Source organism: Falco peregrinus, chromosome 1 (assembly GCF_023634155.1).
Source record: "Falco peregrinus isolate bFalPer1 chromosome 1, bFalPer1.pri, whole genome shotgun sequence".
Classification (NCBI taxonomy): domain Eukaryota; kingdom Metazoa; phylum Chordata; class Aves; order Falconiformes; family Falconidae; genus Falco; species Falco peregrinus.
In genome coordinates, this window is record NC_073721.1 from 110187739 (window position 1) to 110205518 (window position 17780).

General features: G+C 41.4%; 1 protein-coding gene across 1 annotated transcript in view; it reads left to right on the plus strand.

The window, feature by feature from the left end:
* MTMR10 (myotubularin related protein 10) overlaps positions 1-17780 on the plus strand; it is a 41449-nt gene that overhangs the window by 19375 nt on the left and 4294 nt on the right. Inside the window, exons 6-15 of the mRNA XM_055807672.1 lie at positions 8145-8235; positions 10702-10876; positions 11810-11897; positions 12088-12176; positions 13165-13295; positions 13421-13490; positions 13680-13750; positions 14630-14799; positions 16090-16260; positions 17175-17357. Of these exons, the coding sequence (XP_055663647.1) occupies positions 8145-8235; positions 10702-10876; positions 11810-11897; positions 12088-12176; positions 13165-13295; positions 13421-13490; positions 13680-13750; positions 14630-14799; positions 16090-16260; positions 17175-17357 (1239 nt within the window). The remainder of the gene's footprint in view (positions 1-8144; positions 8236-10701; positions 10877-11809; positions 11898-12087; positions 12177-13164; positions 13296-13420; positions 13491-13679; positions 13751-14629; positions 14800-16089; positions 16261-17174; positions 17358-17780) is intronic.

Sequence of the window (17780 nt, forward strand, 5' to 3'; positions counted from 1 at the left end):
CCCGGTAATGAAGCTGGCTGTTCTGCCCTTGCTGCTTTTCTCGAGCTCTCCCTGCCTGCTGCCTCTGTGTTTGTATCCTCGTACATCTGGCAATCTTTCAGCCATCCGTTCCCTTTCCATAGCTTCTCTGGAATCTCCTTGGCGCAGCACTATCTTTATAGCAACTGCTTGTAACTGGCTGTCACAGCTAAGAGGAGTGAGTAGCCTGGAGGAGGGGGGAAGGGAGCGTGAACTCAGCATCTCATTAACACTTGTGCTGCGTTTACTTAGGCAAGAGCAAAAAGCTAAACCTGTTTATGAAGGCGCTTGCTTTATGCATTCATAATTGCATGGTGCAGTGTGGTTTCTGCGGACAGCAGGAACAGCTAGTTCTGGAGATGCAGGGTCTGGGTCTGTGTCACTGTACAGCTGCTGGGGGTGCCCGAAAGTGTACCAGTTGCCATTGTCACATACCAGAAGTCCTGGCTAGAGGAGCGGAAGAAAACTTGTACAAATTGTATCAGCTGTGCAGCTACTGTTGCAGCTTTGATGCATCAAGTAGGTTACTGAAACCTGGTGTAGGTGTACCAGAGAAGCACACTTTCACTGAACGGAGATAAGGTTCCCATAACCTAATGTTTCCACAGTAACATTCTGTTGGCCTTAAAATATAAATGTCTAAAACCGTGAGGTCCTGAGATCAGGTTTCTTCTATCAGGATTTTGGTGGAATTATTTTGGGATGCTGGTGAACATGACTAGTGTGGTCTCACACAGCATATTGTGTGGAGTTATTTTGCTCTCGCTGGCATTTAAATGGCATGCTAGCACCACGCTCTTGAAAGATTTTATCTGGTCTCTGTTCCTGCCCTTCAAGTAGTACATATTGGCAAGGTGGTTCTGATATTTAAAAACAAAGGAAGGTGGTCAGGCCTCCTTATAGCTTTGAAGGGCCTCTTCAATATCTATTTACGTCCAGCTCTTTGTGCCTGAAAACACCGTTAGCTGTCTGCTGGGAAATAATGGTGCGTGCATGACTGTTGTAGGGGGGAGCAAGACTTAAAGTATAGCTGAGTTCTGGTGAGGGAATTCCTGCTCCTCTTCCCGGAGTGGGCTAGCATTGCCTTTGGACTGACAGAACGGTGCAGCAGCAAGCTGGCTGTGGGGGCAGTGGTGCTTGATGGGACGAGCCCGTGGAGATCACCTAGTCCACCTTCCTTTTCAGAGTTGGCAGGATTAGATCAGGTTAGCTGTGGATTTGTCCAGTTGTGTCTTGAAAACCTCCAGGGATGGAGAGCTTTCTGCCTCTGTGGGTAACCTGTTCCAGTTCTGCATGTTTTTGCAGATGTCCAGCTTGTATGTCCCAAGATGAGACTTTGGCTGCTGCCCATCGTGTCACCTGGCAAGACTGAGCCTGTAGCTACCTTCATGGTAGTGGTTTCCTGCAGGCTCATCAATGCACAGCTAAATGAGCCTGGTTTCTTCAGAAGATGTACTGCAAGACCATAGTCATCTTGGTAGCCCACCACTGGACCCCCTCCAGCTTCTCCTCTTCCCTGTTAAACCAGGGGCCTAATCTCCAGTAATCTCTCTGAGGAAAAAAATCAAAAGAATTGTCAGTTTTGTCTTTTTTTCCTCACAAATTTGCTTCTGCTCATTTTGGAGCTAGATATGAAGACCTCCCGTGTCAAAAATGAATTGAACAAATTATGCTTTTGTGCTTTACGAAGGTTTTTTAGGGTGCTTAACATTGCAAAACTTCAGAACTCAGGATGTCTTGGAATCGGTGAATTGTGCAAGGTCTAATTAAAATCATGTCTGAAGTTTTTATGACAATTATTTTCAAACGAGGTTTTTTTCACTTACTGTTTTTAAAATAAGCAGAAGGGAAGGCGATGTCACAGTTGGTATTGCAGTCTCTGTTCTGCGAAGCCAGAGACCTGCAGGTCGGTGCTTGGGAAACCATGAACGGCTCCTTTAGCAAACCTCACATAAATACAGTCAGCTCTACAAACTGGAGCAGGGAGATTTCTAACTAAATGTCATCCTGGTAATACAGAGGAGTATCGTCCTATGAGTAAAGCACAGGTAGGTTAAAATGCCAACTGAAATACACACTTCAAACTATAGGAGTAGAAATGTCTCGTAACTTGTTGCCAGATACCAGCAAATGTTCTGTTCAGAGCGATGGCTATAGAAATAAAAAAGAATACACTTGGTAATTACTATTTTAAAGTGAACTTTAAATGTATGGAATAGTTACAAGGAGAGCAGATACGAACCTTATACAGTTCAGTAATTTGTTTCCTGCATAGTTCCTTGGATGCAGTGGAAGTGCTCCACTACGTTCAGTTCCATGAATTGGCGTCGGCAGAGAGAACGTGAGCTGTTCCTGAGGAAGCGTCTGTGTTTACCAAACAGGGCATGAGGGAGAATAATCCTTACTAATTAAGCTGCTTTACTGGAATAGAGAGAATTCTGAGTCTCTTCTTGGTAGTAAGTGTGAAAAGGAGGATCCAAGTTTGAAAGTCGTCGGGCTCCAGACGTGGATAATCTGACTTGATCACAGACGTGATGCATGGGTAATATTGGTAGAACATTCAGAGGTGGTTTTCTCTACCTTTAAGCAGAAAGAAATTGTAAGAACACATTGAATTTTGAGGTGAATTACTTTATTTGGGGGTAAATTAGCATGAGGCAGCTTAAAAATCAATTCTGTTTAAAAAAATACCTTCAACATCAGTTGCAGCCAATACATGCTAATAAAATACTGTCTCAACATTACTCAGTCAAGTAAATATTTTCTTCTTCATTTTTATTAATGGATATTTGGGAGTTAAGAGTTTAAGGAGTAATAGAGAGAATGGAAACTTGCACTCCTCACAGTTTAGCAGTTTAATCGTGTTTTGTCTCTAGGCTAAAGCCATAGAGTCTCCGAAGGAAGGAAAGCCAGATGGGTGTGGGAGGAAGGGGACGACGGGGAAGCAAGGGCAAGCACATTGGGGAAGTCTTAAGTTAGGCAGTGTGAAAGAAGCAACATTTCACATTCCTTAAAGGAAAAGGAGTGATTTTGATCCAAAATTTGCAATGAATGGTCAAACTGAAACCTGCTGATTTCTGGCCACTACAGTACTTGATATTAGACTCAGAAATTAGAGTATATGAAAAGGTGAGGCTTTAGCTCTTATGATTGTGAGATGATGGATAGCGTGTTGCCTCACCACACGTACGAATCTTGGCAGTGCACCACGATGGCACACACCCTGTAATCTCCTGTTTCCTAAATAGATCTCCATTTTCTCCGTCACTTTCTCTTCTGGAACTCCCTCGCTTCTTTTCCTTCAAGAAGCTTCTTTAAACGAGTACGAGAGCAGTTTCGTACGAGAGAAACACATGCTTAGTGAAAACAGAAGGAAATTTATTTATCTCAATCTTGTTTCCTGTGCAATCGAAACTAGCCTTTTCAGACGTCATAACACTTGGGATGGAGTGGAACAATTTTTTCCTAATTGTTATGAAGAATAATATGAAACTCAGCTTAGGACAAACGATCCTGACCTTTTCTAATGCTTCCCCACAACCCCCAAACAAACAAACCCAAACCCCTTCTGTATTACCTTTTTCTAATTGTTTATACAGATGGCAGAATTGGTCACCTTTATGGTCCTTGGAGAGGGATTGGAGGGGGTAAAGAAAACTTTTTTTCAGAAGTGAATTTATCTAAAATTTATCTGTTTTAAAGAACAGCAAGGTATTTCTTTTAAGGCTTAGGAAACCTGTACTTAGAATTCAAACACATTCTCCTACAAACAGGGATTCATCTACCTAAAATGTTTACTTCAGCTTCTGAAATCCTTATACTGTTTCCTCTTTGTGTAGATTACTCGTACTCAAACCAGATTAAGAATACTTAATTTAAACATATAGTGAGTATGGGAATTCTTGTAGAGGGAAAAAAGCAGTTCAGCGTTAGACAATTCACAGTGTGGCAGCGAGCAGAATGGGCGTGATGGTCAGGGCTGAAAGGCTTGCTACCTGAAAGCTGGTTTTCTGGAGAAGACTTCCTGCCCAGGAAGATGAACAAATTCTGTCTGTGGGACTTGATTTGGTCCTGGTTGCACAACTTGGTACTACAGGTGTCTACTCGGAACAGGAATTGCAGTAGCAGGGGAGAATGGTACCCTCCCAGGGACTTGGAGACAGACCGCCTGGCTCAGGCAAGGAGATGAAAAGCAGGGCTGTGAGAGCTTAGTGCGCCTTAAATATGACGGTTCCAAACTCTTTTCTGAGAGCATTAGCAATATTTTGAAGCTCTTGTCCTTGGTAAAATTCCTGTTGAAGAAGAGGAGGGCTTGCCCTGAACGTATATTTATTTGTCTCGGGCAGGGGTTGAACAGGGGACACTGACACAGGGAAATGGCCTTTGTGCTACGAAATAATTAGAGCCATTGTGTTTACGGCTTTTAATAAATGAACTTCCCAACAAGCAGGCTATTCTCTTGTTATTTGCCTAAGCCTAAATATCTTCAGCTTTACACAATTGAAAATTGGCAAGAATACCAAACATTTTTCAGTTTGATATGAGAACATTTCCTGTAAAACATGTTTGTCTTCCAATTTAAGAGCTTTCTGCTTATGGTGATGATCTGCTGAGATCTATGGAATGTGCTTGTCTTTTGAAACCTTCAGACAATAACACTACTACATGGATTTAGTAAGGAATAAACTGAAAATGATTATGGCTTTAATATTTGTTTAGTGAGTGAAATTTGTCTAAAGTGTAAAAGTGAAGGTGGTAGCAGAATTTTTTTTTTTTTTATAGCAGAGAGGTCGGTGCTGAGCCTGTGTTGTAAGCTGCAGGTGGAGTGTTGCACCCCTGCAGGACCTGGTGCTGCGAGTCATGTCTGTTCTTAGCTGCTGGAATCAAACCCACAGCTGTGGTCTCATTTTCTTGGGGAACCAGAGCTGAATGCTCGCTGGCTCCCCTCACCCATGTTTACCCCCCTTAACACAGCACACACGTACTCTCTTTCGCAAATGTGGCAAGTAAATGGCAGGGATTTCAGCCGCTGCTTTTAAAAATAGGTTTTGCTGTGTTTCTGTTGTGTTATTTGGCAGCACAATGGAATTTTTTTAATGTCTTGCAGTTCATCCTCAAGTCTTGAGAGCAGATCAGCAGAGTAAAAGGCTTTCATCTCTCACTCCTGTGAACGAAGATGAGGAGTAGCTCTGTTAGTTAGTGAGAAGTTACATAAAAAAATGGAAGTCAAAATGTGTATGTACGCAGATTTCCATTTTGTTTCCTTGTGAATGACAGGCCATGTCTGTTAAAGTGGGCAGGTATTATGGAATAGCTGGTGGCTTCAGCTTTGATTTGTACACTACAATCACAAGATTTAATAGAATGTGCATGGCTTCCAGTTACTTCGTGGTGGTTATTAAAGTTTTACCAAATCCTGGGTATAAGCTTGCAAACGCTCATTTGGAAATTCATGCTAGACCATTTCCCAGTGACGCTTTTATCACTTGGGTTCTTCGGGGGGTGGGGGGGTGGGGGTCTGTCCCGCCCACCCACCTGGACTGTCCTGTATTCCATTTTTTTTTGGAGTTTCATTGTGGAACTGAAAGTGTGGGGAGAGAAGTTAAAGCAGCTGTTCTTCTAAGGCTCGATAGGAATTTTTTTCTTGGGGAGTGTTTGTGAAAAAAACACACATTTTCAACTTGTTAGTCTACATTCATTACTGGTTTTACAGCTAATGAGGAAAGTCCCCATCAAAAGCCAAAGTAAATTAAAATATGGTGAAGGTTCCATAATGCCGCGTGTATCACATACAATGCCTTTCTCCATGCAGAATTTAGCATAAGTGAGCTCTGAAGTTTTTCTGTAGTGGTGCAATGCTGCCAGTAGAAGTATTCTTCCAACTGTGCCGTGCAACTCCTCCTTTATGTCTATGACAATAAGACTTCCCTTCACTAACAAAAGCAATTTCTTGGATGCACAGAATGTTTTTCAAAAATAATATCCAAAACTGCCCAACGGTCAAGTAAGTTGTATCAACATGTTGTCATAAAAAAGTCATGGAGAGTTGAAGGGAAGGAAGAAAATGGAAAGGAAAAACGTTAGGTGATAATAATGTGAACTTATACTTTGTCTTTGTCCCTAATTAGAAACTTCTCACGTGGAATTTCTGTATCTGAACATGTAGGATAGGGTTTTGTGTTCTATAATGTCCTTTTCATTACGTATTTTCTTTAGAGATAAGGCAGGTACTTTTCAGTAAAAGAAAGAAGCAGATACTGAGGGAAGAAGGCAAAGCTAAAGACTCCAAATCAAGTCCTAAAATTTGGAGAATAACAGTGCCAATCTCTGCTTGAAAGGTTTTTTTCTTCCTGAATTTGATTCTTTTACATATTAAGGGTTTTGTCAAGTCTTTTGTATTTAGTAGTGAATATCCACATTTAAAGAGACAAAGGCTGGCAAAGCTATACTGTGTTGAAATCTAGCATCTAATACTAAACCGTGTGCTGCACTCTTAATTTTAATAATCTTAGGGTTCTACCAAAATGAACAGTTTTTATGGGTAGAAAAGCAGTTGCCTGTGTGATGCTGGTCCTGAGACTGTTGCAAAGAACACACAGACTCTAGGCAAGACTCTTGTTGTGGCCCCAGTTAATCTATTTTTAAATCCAGGCTGAATTTCCCTTCCCAGGGCAGGGCTTGTGACTCAGCCTGGTTAAACCTGATTAATGCATCGGGTTGTCAGAGGCGGCGCTGGAGCCTGCTGCAAACTTGCAGGCATTTGGACTTACGGCTGGATTTCTTTTGTGAATGAAGTCCAGTCATCTGCGACAGAACTCAAGAGCGCTAGGTCAAAATGTAATGAAACTGACTTCTTGCTACCCTCAGAAAGTCTGGCTGATCTTTCAGTTCTGGAGATCAGCTGGGGATTGGGAAGAAGGTGATTACTGGCATGTTTAATTAACTGTAAAATAATCCCCCACACACTTGGCAAAAGGACCTACCCTGAAAACTCACTTTCTGTTGAAATCGAAGATGGATGGAGAATCCTTGGCCTGCTGTTCAGCTGGCAAACTGCAAGTGACTAACATGACAATTACTTATTTCCAAGTAACTTGGGGGGCAAAGCTGTTCTTTATTATCAAGCAATTTGCTTTTCCTTTATTTTCATCAATGCCCTTCATGATTTTGGAATACAAGTTAATGAGATGCAGGATTGATGTAGGTCCTGGAAGTCTTCAGAGAGCAACCTCTTGTTTTCCTGTCCAAGAGCAGAAATTTTTGAAGGTAGAGTTGTTGATAGCACAGACTGGTAAGCCTGATGCCTACATGGGGTGAATCGGTGGAAAAGATGATAAAAAATTAACTCAATACAAACTCTTGGTTATATATGATACTTCAGGGAAGAACCAGTAGGGCTTTTGTAAAGGGAAGTTGCACTTCAAAAAACTCTCGGCCCAGCTGACACTTTGTAGAAGAAATACTTGTCAAGTGCTGTTGAATACTGCCGTCGGGTTTGAATTCAGGAAGTGCCTGTACTGTCAGCTGCTGAAAAATATCCTAGTAAAATTTCATTGCACACTCGCTCTGGTTTTGCCCCCTTTGCTGAGCACTGATTGCTGGCCGCTGTCAGGAGCTGGACCTTCTGAACTGCCTCAGTATGGCCCTTCTTCTGTTCTTATGCGACGCTGATAAGTACTCTTTATTTTACAAAAATGGATTATTTATCAAAAGACTAATTACAACTGAAATTTTGCTGTACTGTGATCACCACCTGTGTGTTGTTTTTCGTTTTCTGTTCTCCTCCTTACTTCTAGGTGGGGGTGAGCAGGCACAGCACAGAGCTCCGAGTCCTTGCTTGTCTCTGTTGATGCAGAGCATCGTGTTTAGGGATGCCAGCTGCAGTCTTGCAAAAACTTAGTCCACCCTTGTCAGTTAATCGTTCTTGATAGATGGTTATGAACTCACCTACTGTGATTACAGTAACGGTCTTTCAGCAACTACATTTAAGTACATAATTCACTCATCTCAAATAAAATACAGAAATCAGAAGACTGATTTTTAACTTCTGCGTATTTCATGCTGTCATAATTAAGGGCAATAAATTTTATGTCTGTAAGTAACAGTAATAAATGTTTCTTTCCTAGGTGTGCCTTGCAATAGCTCATTACTCTCAGCCAACGGATCTTCAGCTTCTCTTTGCATTTGAGTATGTTGGGGAGATATATCATAATCCAGGTAAGTGTGAAAGTATTTTGATTATTTTGTTTCCTGTTTCATAATACGTAATTTTAGTAAGACTTCTGTCTAGAAGCAGTGGCAAAAAGCATTTGAGGCTTTCTCCAGGGGTAATAAAATTGGCTTGTCCTGCACCCAACCTCTTACTTACAGTTATAAGTCACTCATTGTGATAGACATTAATGACCAAAATTGAAAGAAATGTCTTTCCTGTCTGAAACAAAACAAAACTACCTATGTCAGCACTTGTGTCAGCATGAATACTCATATTTCTCAATTCACGCTTCGATCCTCCTATTGTATGTCTATATCGGTACTCTAGGTGCCTAGCTAATCTCCCATCAGGCAGGCTTGTTCACCTGCCCTTCTTTTGGGAATAAGTTTCTCTTCTGGTGGTATTGCAGGAGGATTTGTGCAACTTGGGACTCCATACCTTCTTTCGTAGAGGCTTACTAGGCAGTTCTTACCACCCAAAACCTCCACCACCCCTGCTGAGTTGGAGCACACCCTCTCTGCTCAAGGCCAATCTCCAACTGAACCTTGTCAGTTAGGTAAGCCTGAAAAAGATGCCTTTGGAACTTCATTTCTAGTGTAATGCTGTGCGGTCACTGCTTAGTGTTCCCCAGCCAATACACAGCTGAAGACCATCAGTTCTGGCGTCACAAGCCTCCAAATAAAGTGCCATTGATGTAGCTCTGTGGTACTGAAATATTTACTCAGCAGCTGGCGTGAGAAGCCACTCATCTGCCTGTTACAAAACTCGAATGTTGTGGAATTACGAGCCTAGGCCTTCAGATCTGCACAAAAATGCATGTTTTTCATGCAGGTGCCTACATGACTGCCCTGTGCGTGCACAAGAATAAGTGTGCATGTGATTACGTTGCAGACGTGTTTTCTTACACTTACAATTTCTTACCTGATAAAAGTTGGGCGGTGATTAAGGTCCATGCACTTTAGCGTTATATAGGGCTAGGGAGGAAGCCAATTCGCAGATAAAATTACAATAAAATATTAAAGTGGAGTGTGAACAAAATGCTAGTCTGTCACAAAGTTGCCTTTACTTGTCCTTAAAATGCCATTTGCTGTATGGAAAAATACCTAGTGGAAGAATTGCATAAGGTGGGTAAAAAAAATGCTGTTCCTCCAGAGCAGCAGACCAGAATGGCAAAATGTAGTTGTTCTGCTGTGCTGCAGTTGCTGGAGAAAAGAGTTTGAAATACTTCTGGTTTGGGTTGGGGAGGTGGTGGCGGTAGTGTGAACCCTGATGTTTGTAGCATAGATCTCTGGCTTTGCTCTTGCCACCCCAGCGCTGTGTTTTACGGCACTCGGTGCCTGCTAGTCCCGCTAAAGTAAAAGCGGAAACACTGTCTTTGTGCTTCTTGAGGAACATAACGAGCCTGCATCGCTCCGGTGTGTATGTACATCGTTTTTTCCCAGGCTGTACTTGCTAATTATAGATTCTCCCACTGAGCGGTAAAATGCTAACGTGTTCTGGTAATTGCCATATTTCTCTGCATACTGTCTTTGAACAACCATTTAGTTCCGATTGAGTCCAGTTTTCTTCTGCAAAACATAGGTAGTCTGACTCCTAGTGCAGGAATGAAGTTGATAGACACAGAAAGTAGAAACTGCGATCAGGGAGGTGACAGTCGAGCCGTAACGCTGCCTTCTGCTTTCTTTGGGCAGGCACTTGCATCTTCACAATCTCTTGCTAAAGCCTGGAGCTTTCATGGGGGAGTTTATCGTAGGGTTGAGTCTCAGTTTATTTCCTTACATCTACAAATTTACTTCCAAGTGTCAAGAAACAAAATCTAGTCTCCTCAGACGTAACTGCCTGCCTCCTTGGCACCTAAAGAATGCCCAGCAAAGGAGACCCTTCCCTATTAGTAACGTACTATCGAATCTTCTTGGTCCCTAGCCACAAAATAGTAGGCCATCTTTTTGTGTCCAGGTAAATATATATAAAAATATCTATTTTGACCTGGCCTTCTGTTTATTATATTTGCTGTTAATACAGCAGTCATGTAAAGCTGTTGAAATGATGTAATTTAGATTTTTCTTTCTTTATAAGGTACCTAATTAAAGGGTAGCCTGTAAAGAGTTCATGTTTTTACAATGTTGCTGACTTTGGCACGTTGAAAAGTCCCGTGACTGCAGGTAACATCCGTTCTTCAGTGTTAGTATGGTTTGCTTTCTGTCGAGGAGCACAACGTACCAATTTTATGTTGCTTCTCTGTTGAAACTGCAAGAAAAAATACATTGACATCCTCATGTATCTCCAAGCTGTCATTAAATCGCTGATCCGTTGCAACACAAGGATAGGTAGTGTTAGTCCTGATGCTGGAGGTAGTGTTAGTCCTGATGCTGGTGGCTCATCCTTGTAATCAGGAAGGTGAAGAGTTTGATTTTTTTTTTTCATTTCTTTTTTTTTCTCTTTTTGTGCATTGATGAATTTTCTTTTCCTAGCAAAGAAGGTGAATGGAATAGACCCAGGAGGTGGTGGTGGTGGCATCGGCAGTGCCAGTGGTCAGCAGACACCTTTGTTCGAAACTTACTCTGATTGGGATAGAGAAATCAAAAGGACAGGTGCCTCAGAGTGGAGAGTTTGTTCAGTCAATGAAGGTTATATGATATCTACTTGGTAAGTTTCTTTTGCAACATGAGTAGAAGAAAACAGGGCAATTATACTGTCTTTCCCGTCTCCTCTACCAGCGCCTCCATCCTACCTAACCGTGCCCTTCACCTCTTAAATGTACCGCTCTCCGGAGAGGCCCTTGCTTGAAAGATACCCTGCAGGTGTTTTCGTTAAAGGAAATGTTGTGGTTTGGCATCTGTTGCTTTCATGGTTTTGTAGTTCCCTCTGAAATGTGCACCTTTCTAAACAAGCACTGCTGAGCTGTGCTGACAATAATTAAATCACGCAGAAGCACAGGACAGCCGGTTAGCACTGCGGTATTAGGGGCTGGTGCATTATCGCTTAACAGAGTTGCAACAAGAGCTGAGCTGGTAAGATGTAGAAGAATGGCTGCAGAAGCATGGCCTTAGAATCTCTGAAGATCTGCACAATCCAGGCCTGGTATTAGAATAGGCCTGTAATCAGAATTGTACTGAAGTTGCTGTGCTGAAGTTAACAAGAAGGGTAGCCTTGAGCTGTTCTTGAATCCTGAGACCAAGTAATTATGTTGTGCCAACAGGCCGTGGCTGTAACAAGCTACAGCTGCTGGGAAAGCAGGTGCAGGGCCAGAAAGATAGGGACCGGTATGGGAAAATAGGGAGTAACAAACTACAAGGCTGAAGCACAGCAACACAATTAGCTACATGGATAGAATGCTTATTTTAGTCATGATAATTAGGGGTGTGAGAACCACGCGCGTTCAGAGACTACTAACCGATTATATTTCTGCTTTACGCATACGCATGTGTATTGGTTCTATATAAGTAGTGTTAGAAACTAATAAAGTTGAGCAAGATGCATAACTCATATTGAGCGCCTTCTTGACTCCGGCGAACCCTTCTTCCAACAGTAAGATATTTAGGGAAAAGTAACCTTTTGTATCCTCTTTTTTTCCCCAAGCCTTCCAGAATATTTTGTGGTTCCATCTTCCTTAGCAGATCAAGACCTTAAGCTGTACTCCTACTCATTCATTGGGAGACGCATGCCAGTAAGTATAGTCTTTTTTCTGTTACTGTTCTCGATCATTGTACAATATTAATCTTACAGATACGTTTGCCAGTTAACACAGTTTTATGTGTAGCATTAAGAAAGTTTCTACAGAATAACACTAACCTGCATTATTTTGTTGTTTCTTCTGTGTTTTCCACCCCACCCCCCACCCCCCCACCCCCCATTAGTTATGGTCCTGGAATCATCCTAACGGGAGTGCCCTTGTAAGAATGGCCAATATTAAAGATGTATTGCAACAAAGAAGAATTGATCAGAGGTGAATGATTAGTTATGTTATTCTTTATAATCAGATGCGTAGGATAACACAAGTGGTGGCTACATGTGACAAACAGCAGCATTTGGTAATTGAGAGGATACTCGCTTCATGATGTTGTAGTGCAATAGCTTTTTGAGAAACTGTTCTCTGAATATAGTTCTGGCACAATTTCTATTCAAGGTCCACTTCAGTTTCAATTACTCAATAATTTTCAACTTTTAAGAGATATTTATTTTTCAGGTGGCTAGAACTTGATGATAAAAGGATCAGACTTAATCTTTTCTATTGATGTTACTGCAATACAACTTACGTTGGTAGAGATTTTCTTAACCTGCTTCAGCAAGATACAGTAAAAATTATTTATTTGTGGCATTGGGGAATACAGTTCTATAGATTTAGTGCCACAGTGCACTCAGATTTGTTATTCAGTGTCCTTGATGAAAGATGAAGGCACTTAGAGCCTTGCTTAGGTAGTTTATTAGCTTGGTAGTTTTTGTGCTTTGGTGTAATTTGTAGGGTGACTTTTTGGAGTAGTGCAGGCACTTGCATTTTGTGTGTTAGGCTGGAGCTCTTGAGTTCTATTTGTGAAACCTTGTCAGTTTCCTGGCTTTATAAACTTATATGTATGTTCTGCTGATTTAGCATAGGTAAGTCTTACTAAAAAATATTGGAAAATTAAAAACGGAATAGAGCTACCTAACTGGCAGTCAGCCTCAGAGTTTCCCAGATTTGTTTTAATGACCCAGCATTTCCATTTTTTTGTTTGGTAGCTAGCAGATACCAAAAATATCTGAGTCAATAGCAGCTTTGTGGTAGGAGCAACACAGTGCCTGAATAGAAACTAGACAACTTCTTATTTTTTTTCTTTTAAATAAGGTGCATGTTTTCTCTGGTTTTAGTCATTTGCAGTTAAAGACTGTTGGATGTTTCTTGAAAGACTGTTTCTCTCCCCCCAATAACAAAATGGCTGATTCTTTTTCTTACTTAGGATTTGCAATGCAATAACTCGAAGCCATCCCCTGAGAAGTGATGTTTACAAATCTGATCTGGACAAGTGTCTCCCCAACATCCAGGAGATCCAGGCTGCACATATCAAACTCAAACAGCTGTGTGTTAATGGTAGGCTGCACTGTCCTTCTTTCATGGTGGTTATTTTGTTGAAATACAACAAAATCTACTAGATCTGGCTAACAGGAGTAGGTATTTGAAGTTGTTTTGTAATGTAATTACTTTCTTTGTTGTAGAGCCTTTTGAGGAAACTGAAGAGAAGTGGCTGTCCTCACTGGAAAATACTCACTGGTTAGAGTACGTAAGGTTTGTATCATGAACAAAATGATTAATGAAATGTGAAAAACTCCCCAGTGTAAATAAGTGCTGAATCAGTTGAAGGATTCTCTCTTTGAATATATGAGTTAGGTAAATACAGATATCCCACCTATTTTTTTCTTCTAGAGCGTGAACCTGTCACATTAACTGTTGTATCACTTTTTTTTTCCTGTCTAGATCATTTCTTAAGCATTCTGCTGAGCTTGTCTATATGATGGAGTGTAAGCATGTTTCTGTAGTTCTACAAGGTAATACGACCATATAGCATGCTGTAATCACTAGCAGTAGTACAATAACGTAGAGAAACACATTTAGATAAAATCAACTGTAATCTTTATACATAAACCCCTTCGCTTCTAAATACTTTTGTCATTTGAGGAACTAGAAAGGAAAATTAATTTTGTTATGCATCTGAACTGTAGTATAGTCCATCATGTCAGACGAATATTTAGCTTTGAGTTTTTGTGGTTTTTATTCTGATAATGATATGATAAAACCAAAACCGAAGGGTGAATGTTTGTACTGTGTTAACTGGGCTCATACTCCTGGCATAAGCCAGACCAGTTTTATTCAGAGGTCCTGGATGCAGAAGTATTACACTAACAGTGGCTGCTGTTGTGTAAGTGCAAACAGATACTGCAGAAAAAAGATGCTGAAAAACTTGCTTATGTCAAGATCAGAAACTGTTCAACTTCTGTCATTTTTACAAGGCCTGTTCAGCTAACGTATCCCACTCTCCCCATATAATGGCCTTCCAAAAAGCTTCAGGGTGGAAAGTATGTTGAAAATTTAAGCATGAAGGCCCTCCTTCTCAGCACATCTTGGTTTAAATACCAGGCGTTTGGGTGGGTATTTTGGCCCTGATGAATACATTGTTGTCCTGGGTACTGCAGGAACCTTTTCTATAGTGTGAGTCTCAGTGAAGGAAAAAAAAGAAAAAAAAGGTGGTTTTTTCTTTTAGTTTCTTTTGAAACCATGAGAACAAGTACAGCAGTGAAAAGCATGTTTTAAAAGAAATTTAAAGAAAAACACTACACCTAGTTGCCACTTTTTGCTCTTTGAGATGTGATTTTGTGTATGTGCCTATATATGTTATTTATTTCACACGTTCTGTATGTTATTCACAGAGGAAGAGGGACGGGACCTGAGCTGTCTTGCTGCTTCTCTCATTCAAGTCATGCTGGATCCCTATTTTCGAACAATTGTTGGATTTCAAAGCTTAATACAGAAGGAATGGGTCATGGCAGGATATCAGTTTTTAGACAGGTGTAACCACTTAAAGAGATCCGACAAAGAGGTAAAAATGAATGGCGTTTGCGTGTGTAACAGTATCGGGTTAATATCAGCCTGAACGTTTGTTCACACAGAAATCTGAAAGTAAAAGTATTTGTTAATACTTCCAAATCTCACGGAACTAATGTCAGAGAAAATGAGTCTTTGTCCAGGATAGAGAGATATTTTATTTATCCTCTGTAGCCACACAGATTCAGTGAAACACCAGGTGCAATCAAATGTTGCTGGGTTTTGTGTTGCTGCAAAAGGAGAAGGTCCCGCTGTCATGAATGCTAGCACAGCCCACGTTTTACATTGCAATAAGGAGTGAGTTTGGAAGGGGTCGGTTGATTTATTTGTTTTACCAAGGGTGTGTTTTCATCCTCGGTTTTTTGAGCGCCCAGTTGTATCAGTTTGCAGTACTGTTCAAGGTGCTGAGCTGACTGTAGCGTTATGAACTGATGCACAGCTGCCCAACAGATTAACAGAGGGTAGCACAGGGCTCGGTGTTCAGGATTTCCAGCTGATCTTACTTGGCCGCTTCATTGCAAGGGAGAGACTTGTAATGGCAGTTGGAAAAATAGAGGACCCTGGGTTAGCAGCCTTTTCCAGGGACGATGCTGAAGAGTAACAGAAAAGCGGTGGAGCCAGGCGATAAACGGAGGGCACCGAGCACTAAGCAGGGAAAATGCATGGAGGGATAAAGAAACCGAAATAGTAAGGGAGAAATAACGAGAAAGGAAATAATTTGACCCTAGGAAAGGATAGACAGAAAAGTGAAACTGGCAAGAGGAAAATATTTCTAAAACTTTATATAAATGATAGTTTAGACTTCTGCCAGCCGTGGGCCACCGTGGAGTGAGCTAGGAAGTTAATGGGGCTGAATTCAGCTCTCCGGTCATTTCAAACAAGAAGGAAGTAGATGCGTTGTGAAAATAAGGCCACGCAGTAAGGAAGGGTCACTCAAGCACTAATTTGGAAATTCTGAGGATGGCAGAAAGCATTGTTACAGCTACGTGAGCATGAAGAGAGCCCAGGAGAGAACTGACTGGCTTCTTACACAGAAGGGAAAGCTGGGGAAGGTAACACCGGGAAAGCCAGTTGACATATTTGCTTGTGAAAGTGGCTAAACAGGAATACAGGGTGTTACAGTTGCATAAAATCATAAAAAATACAGTACTCCAAGTACTTCACCTTGTTGAGGAATGTACCAGACATAGAGCTGAATACCCTAATGGGGCGCTAACCACAAGACATTGGTATGACCAGGGAAAAGTGGGTGTTAAATCTAATAGCTCTCTGTTTCTTTTCCCAGTCTCCCTTGTTCTTGATGTTTCTTGACTGTGTTTGGCAGCTGCTAGAACAATACCCAGCAGCCTTTGAGTTTTCTGAAGTGTACTTGACCATCTTGTACGACAGTGCACGCATCTCACTCTTTGGCACTTTCCTTTTCAATTGTCCTCACCAGCGAGTAAAGGAAAGCACTGTGAGTATGGAGCATTACACCTACTAAGAGACTTCAGCATGCCTTTCTGGAAATAACGTCATCTCATCTCAATAGTATTGCTTTGTATTTTTCAAAATGTCACGCTCTCTTCGGGGCAAAATATTCAGCTCCCCAGATGAACATGATCAGAGTGTCCTTTCAGGTGATCTTTGCATAGATAGTAACTACCTATTAGTAGACCTATTAGTAGAAGAATGTCTGTTGAATACCACCCCCCGCCCCCGAAAAGCATTGTTATTGTGTACGTTATTGTTTGTATTCCTCTAGGAAACAGATTTGTGTCTGGAACTGATAAAGCAGAATGACAGGCAATAAATAGAATTTCACACTCCAGGCAAACTTTGAAATCTCTTGATATTAATTGTTTAAATAGTTGGAAAAAACTGCGTAAAGTTCAAATAGTGATGCACAGTGAAGGTATTTAGAAAAGTGAACACTTTTTTTTTTTTGGAAAGCTGGAGCTTATCAGAACTGTGTGTAGTAAACATTTGATGGGTGATAAAAGTAAAACTTTATTTTGTTAAATATTTCCCCTTTAAAGTTGGGGGTAGCTACCTTACAAAGAAGTAGAGCATTGAGGGACCATTAGTGTATTCTCAGAATAATAGTTGGGGGGGGTTAGGAGTAAACAAACGAACAATGTAATGTCATTGAAGGTAATTTTTGCCCGGTAGCATTACTCATAACTCTGCATTGCTCAAGTGGAGGAGAGAGCAGAGCAGTTGTCCCCAGCAGCAGACTGTCTTGCTGCTCTGTTGCTTTGATCTGCAGCCACCTCCAAATTCTATCCCTGCTCTTCTTTGCCCAGTAGTTATGCACTGGTTTATAGTTAAGATTTGTGAATAAGCCCGTTTTCTTTGATGTTCATGTGCCTGAACGTTAACTTCTTGCAGGAATTTGCCATAAGCAAAAATATTCAGCTGGGTGATGAGAAAGGCCTCAAATTCCCTTGTGTTTGGGACTGGGCTCTTCAGTTCACGAGCAGGGATCGCCTGCTCTTCCACAACCCCTTGTACATCGGCAAGAGTGCACCATGTGTACAAAACGGAGCAGTGAAGACTTTCAAACGCTCAAAGGTAACTATAGCGATGCCTGTCGGTGAATGGACTGTTTCTGTGCTTCACCCTGGGGCGTTAGTGGTTAACGGGTGAGAGTTATACAGGGCTTCACGCCCTCCGTTTAGCAACAGGAATGTTAATTCTCTCGGCTTCCCAGCCGAAAGAAATGATCTTCTGTAGAAGTAAAGATGTAGGTTGTTGAGCCTTGTGTTCCAGGACACCTGCCGATACGGCTGAGCTCACTGCCAACCTGGCATTATTCCACCTAAGAAGTGAGGCCATGCCGCTTTTTCCCCTCGGGGTTGTCATGTTTTCCAGTGAATACTGATTAATTCAACCATTCCTTGTTTTAGAAAGTCTAGAACACATATGTATTTCTGTAAAGGCCACAAGTGGCCACACTGCTTGCCCTGTGGGCCCTGCAGCAGTGACTCACAAGCT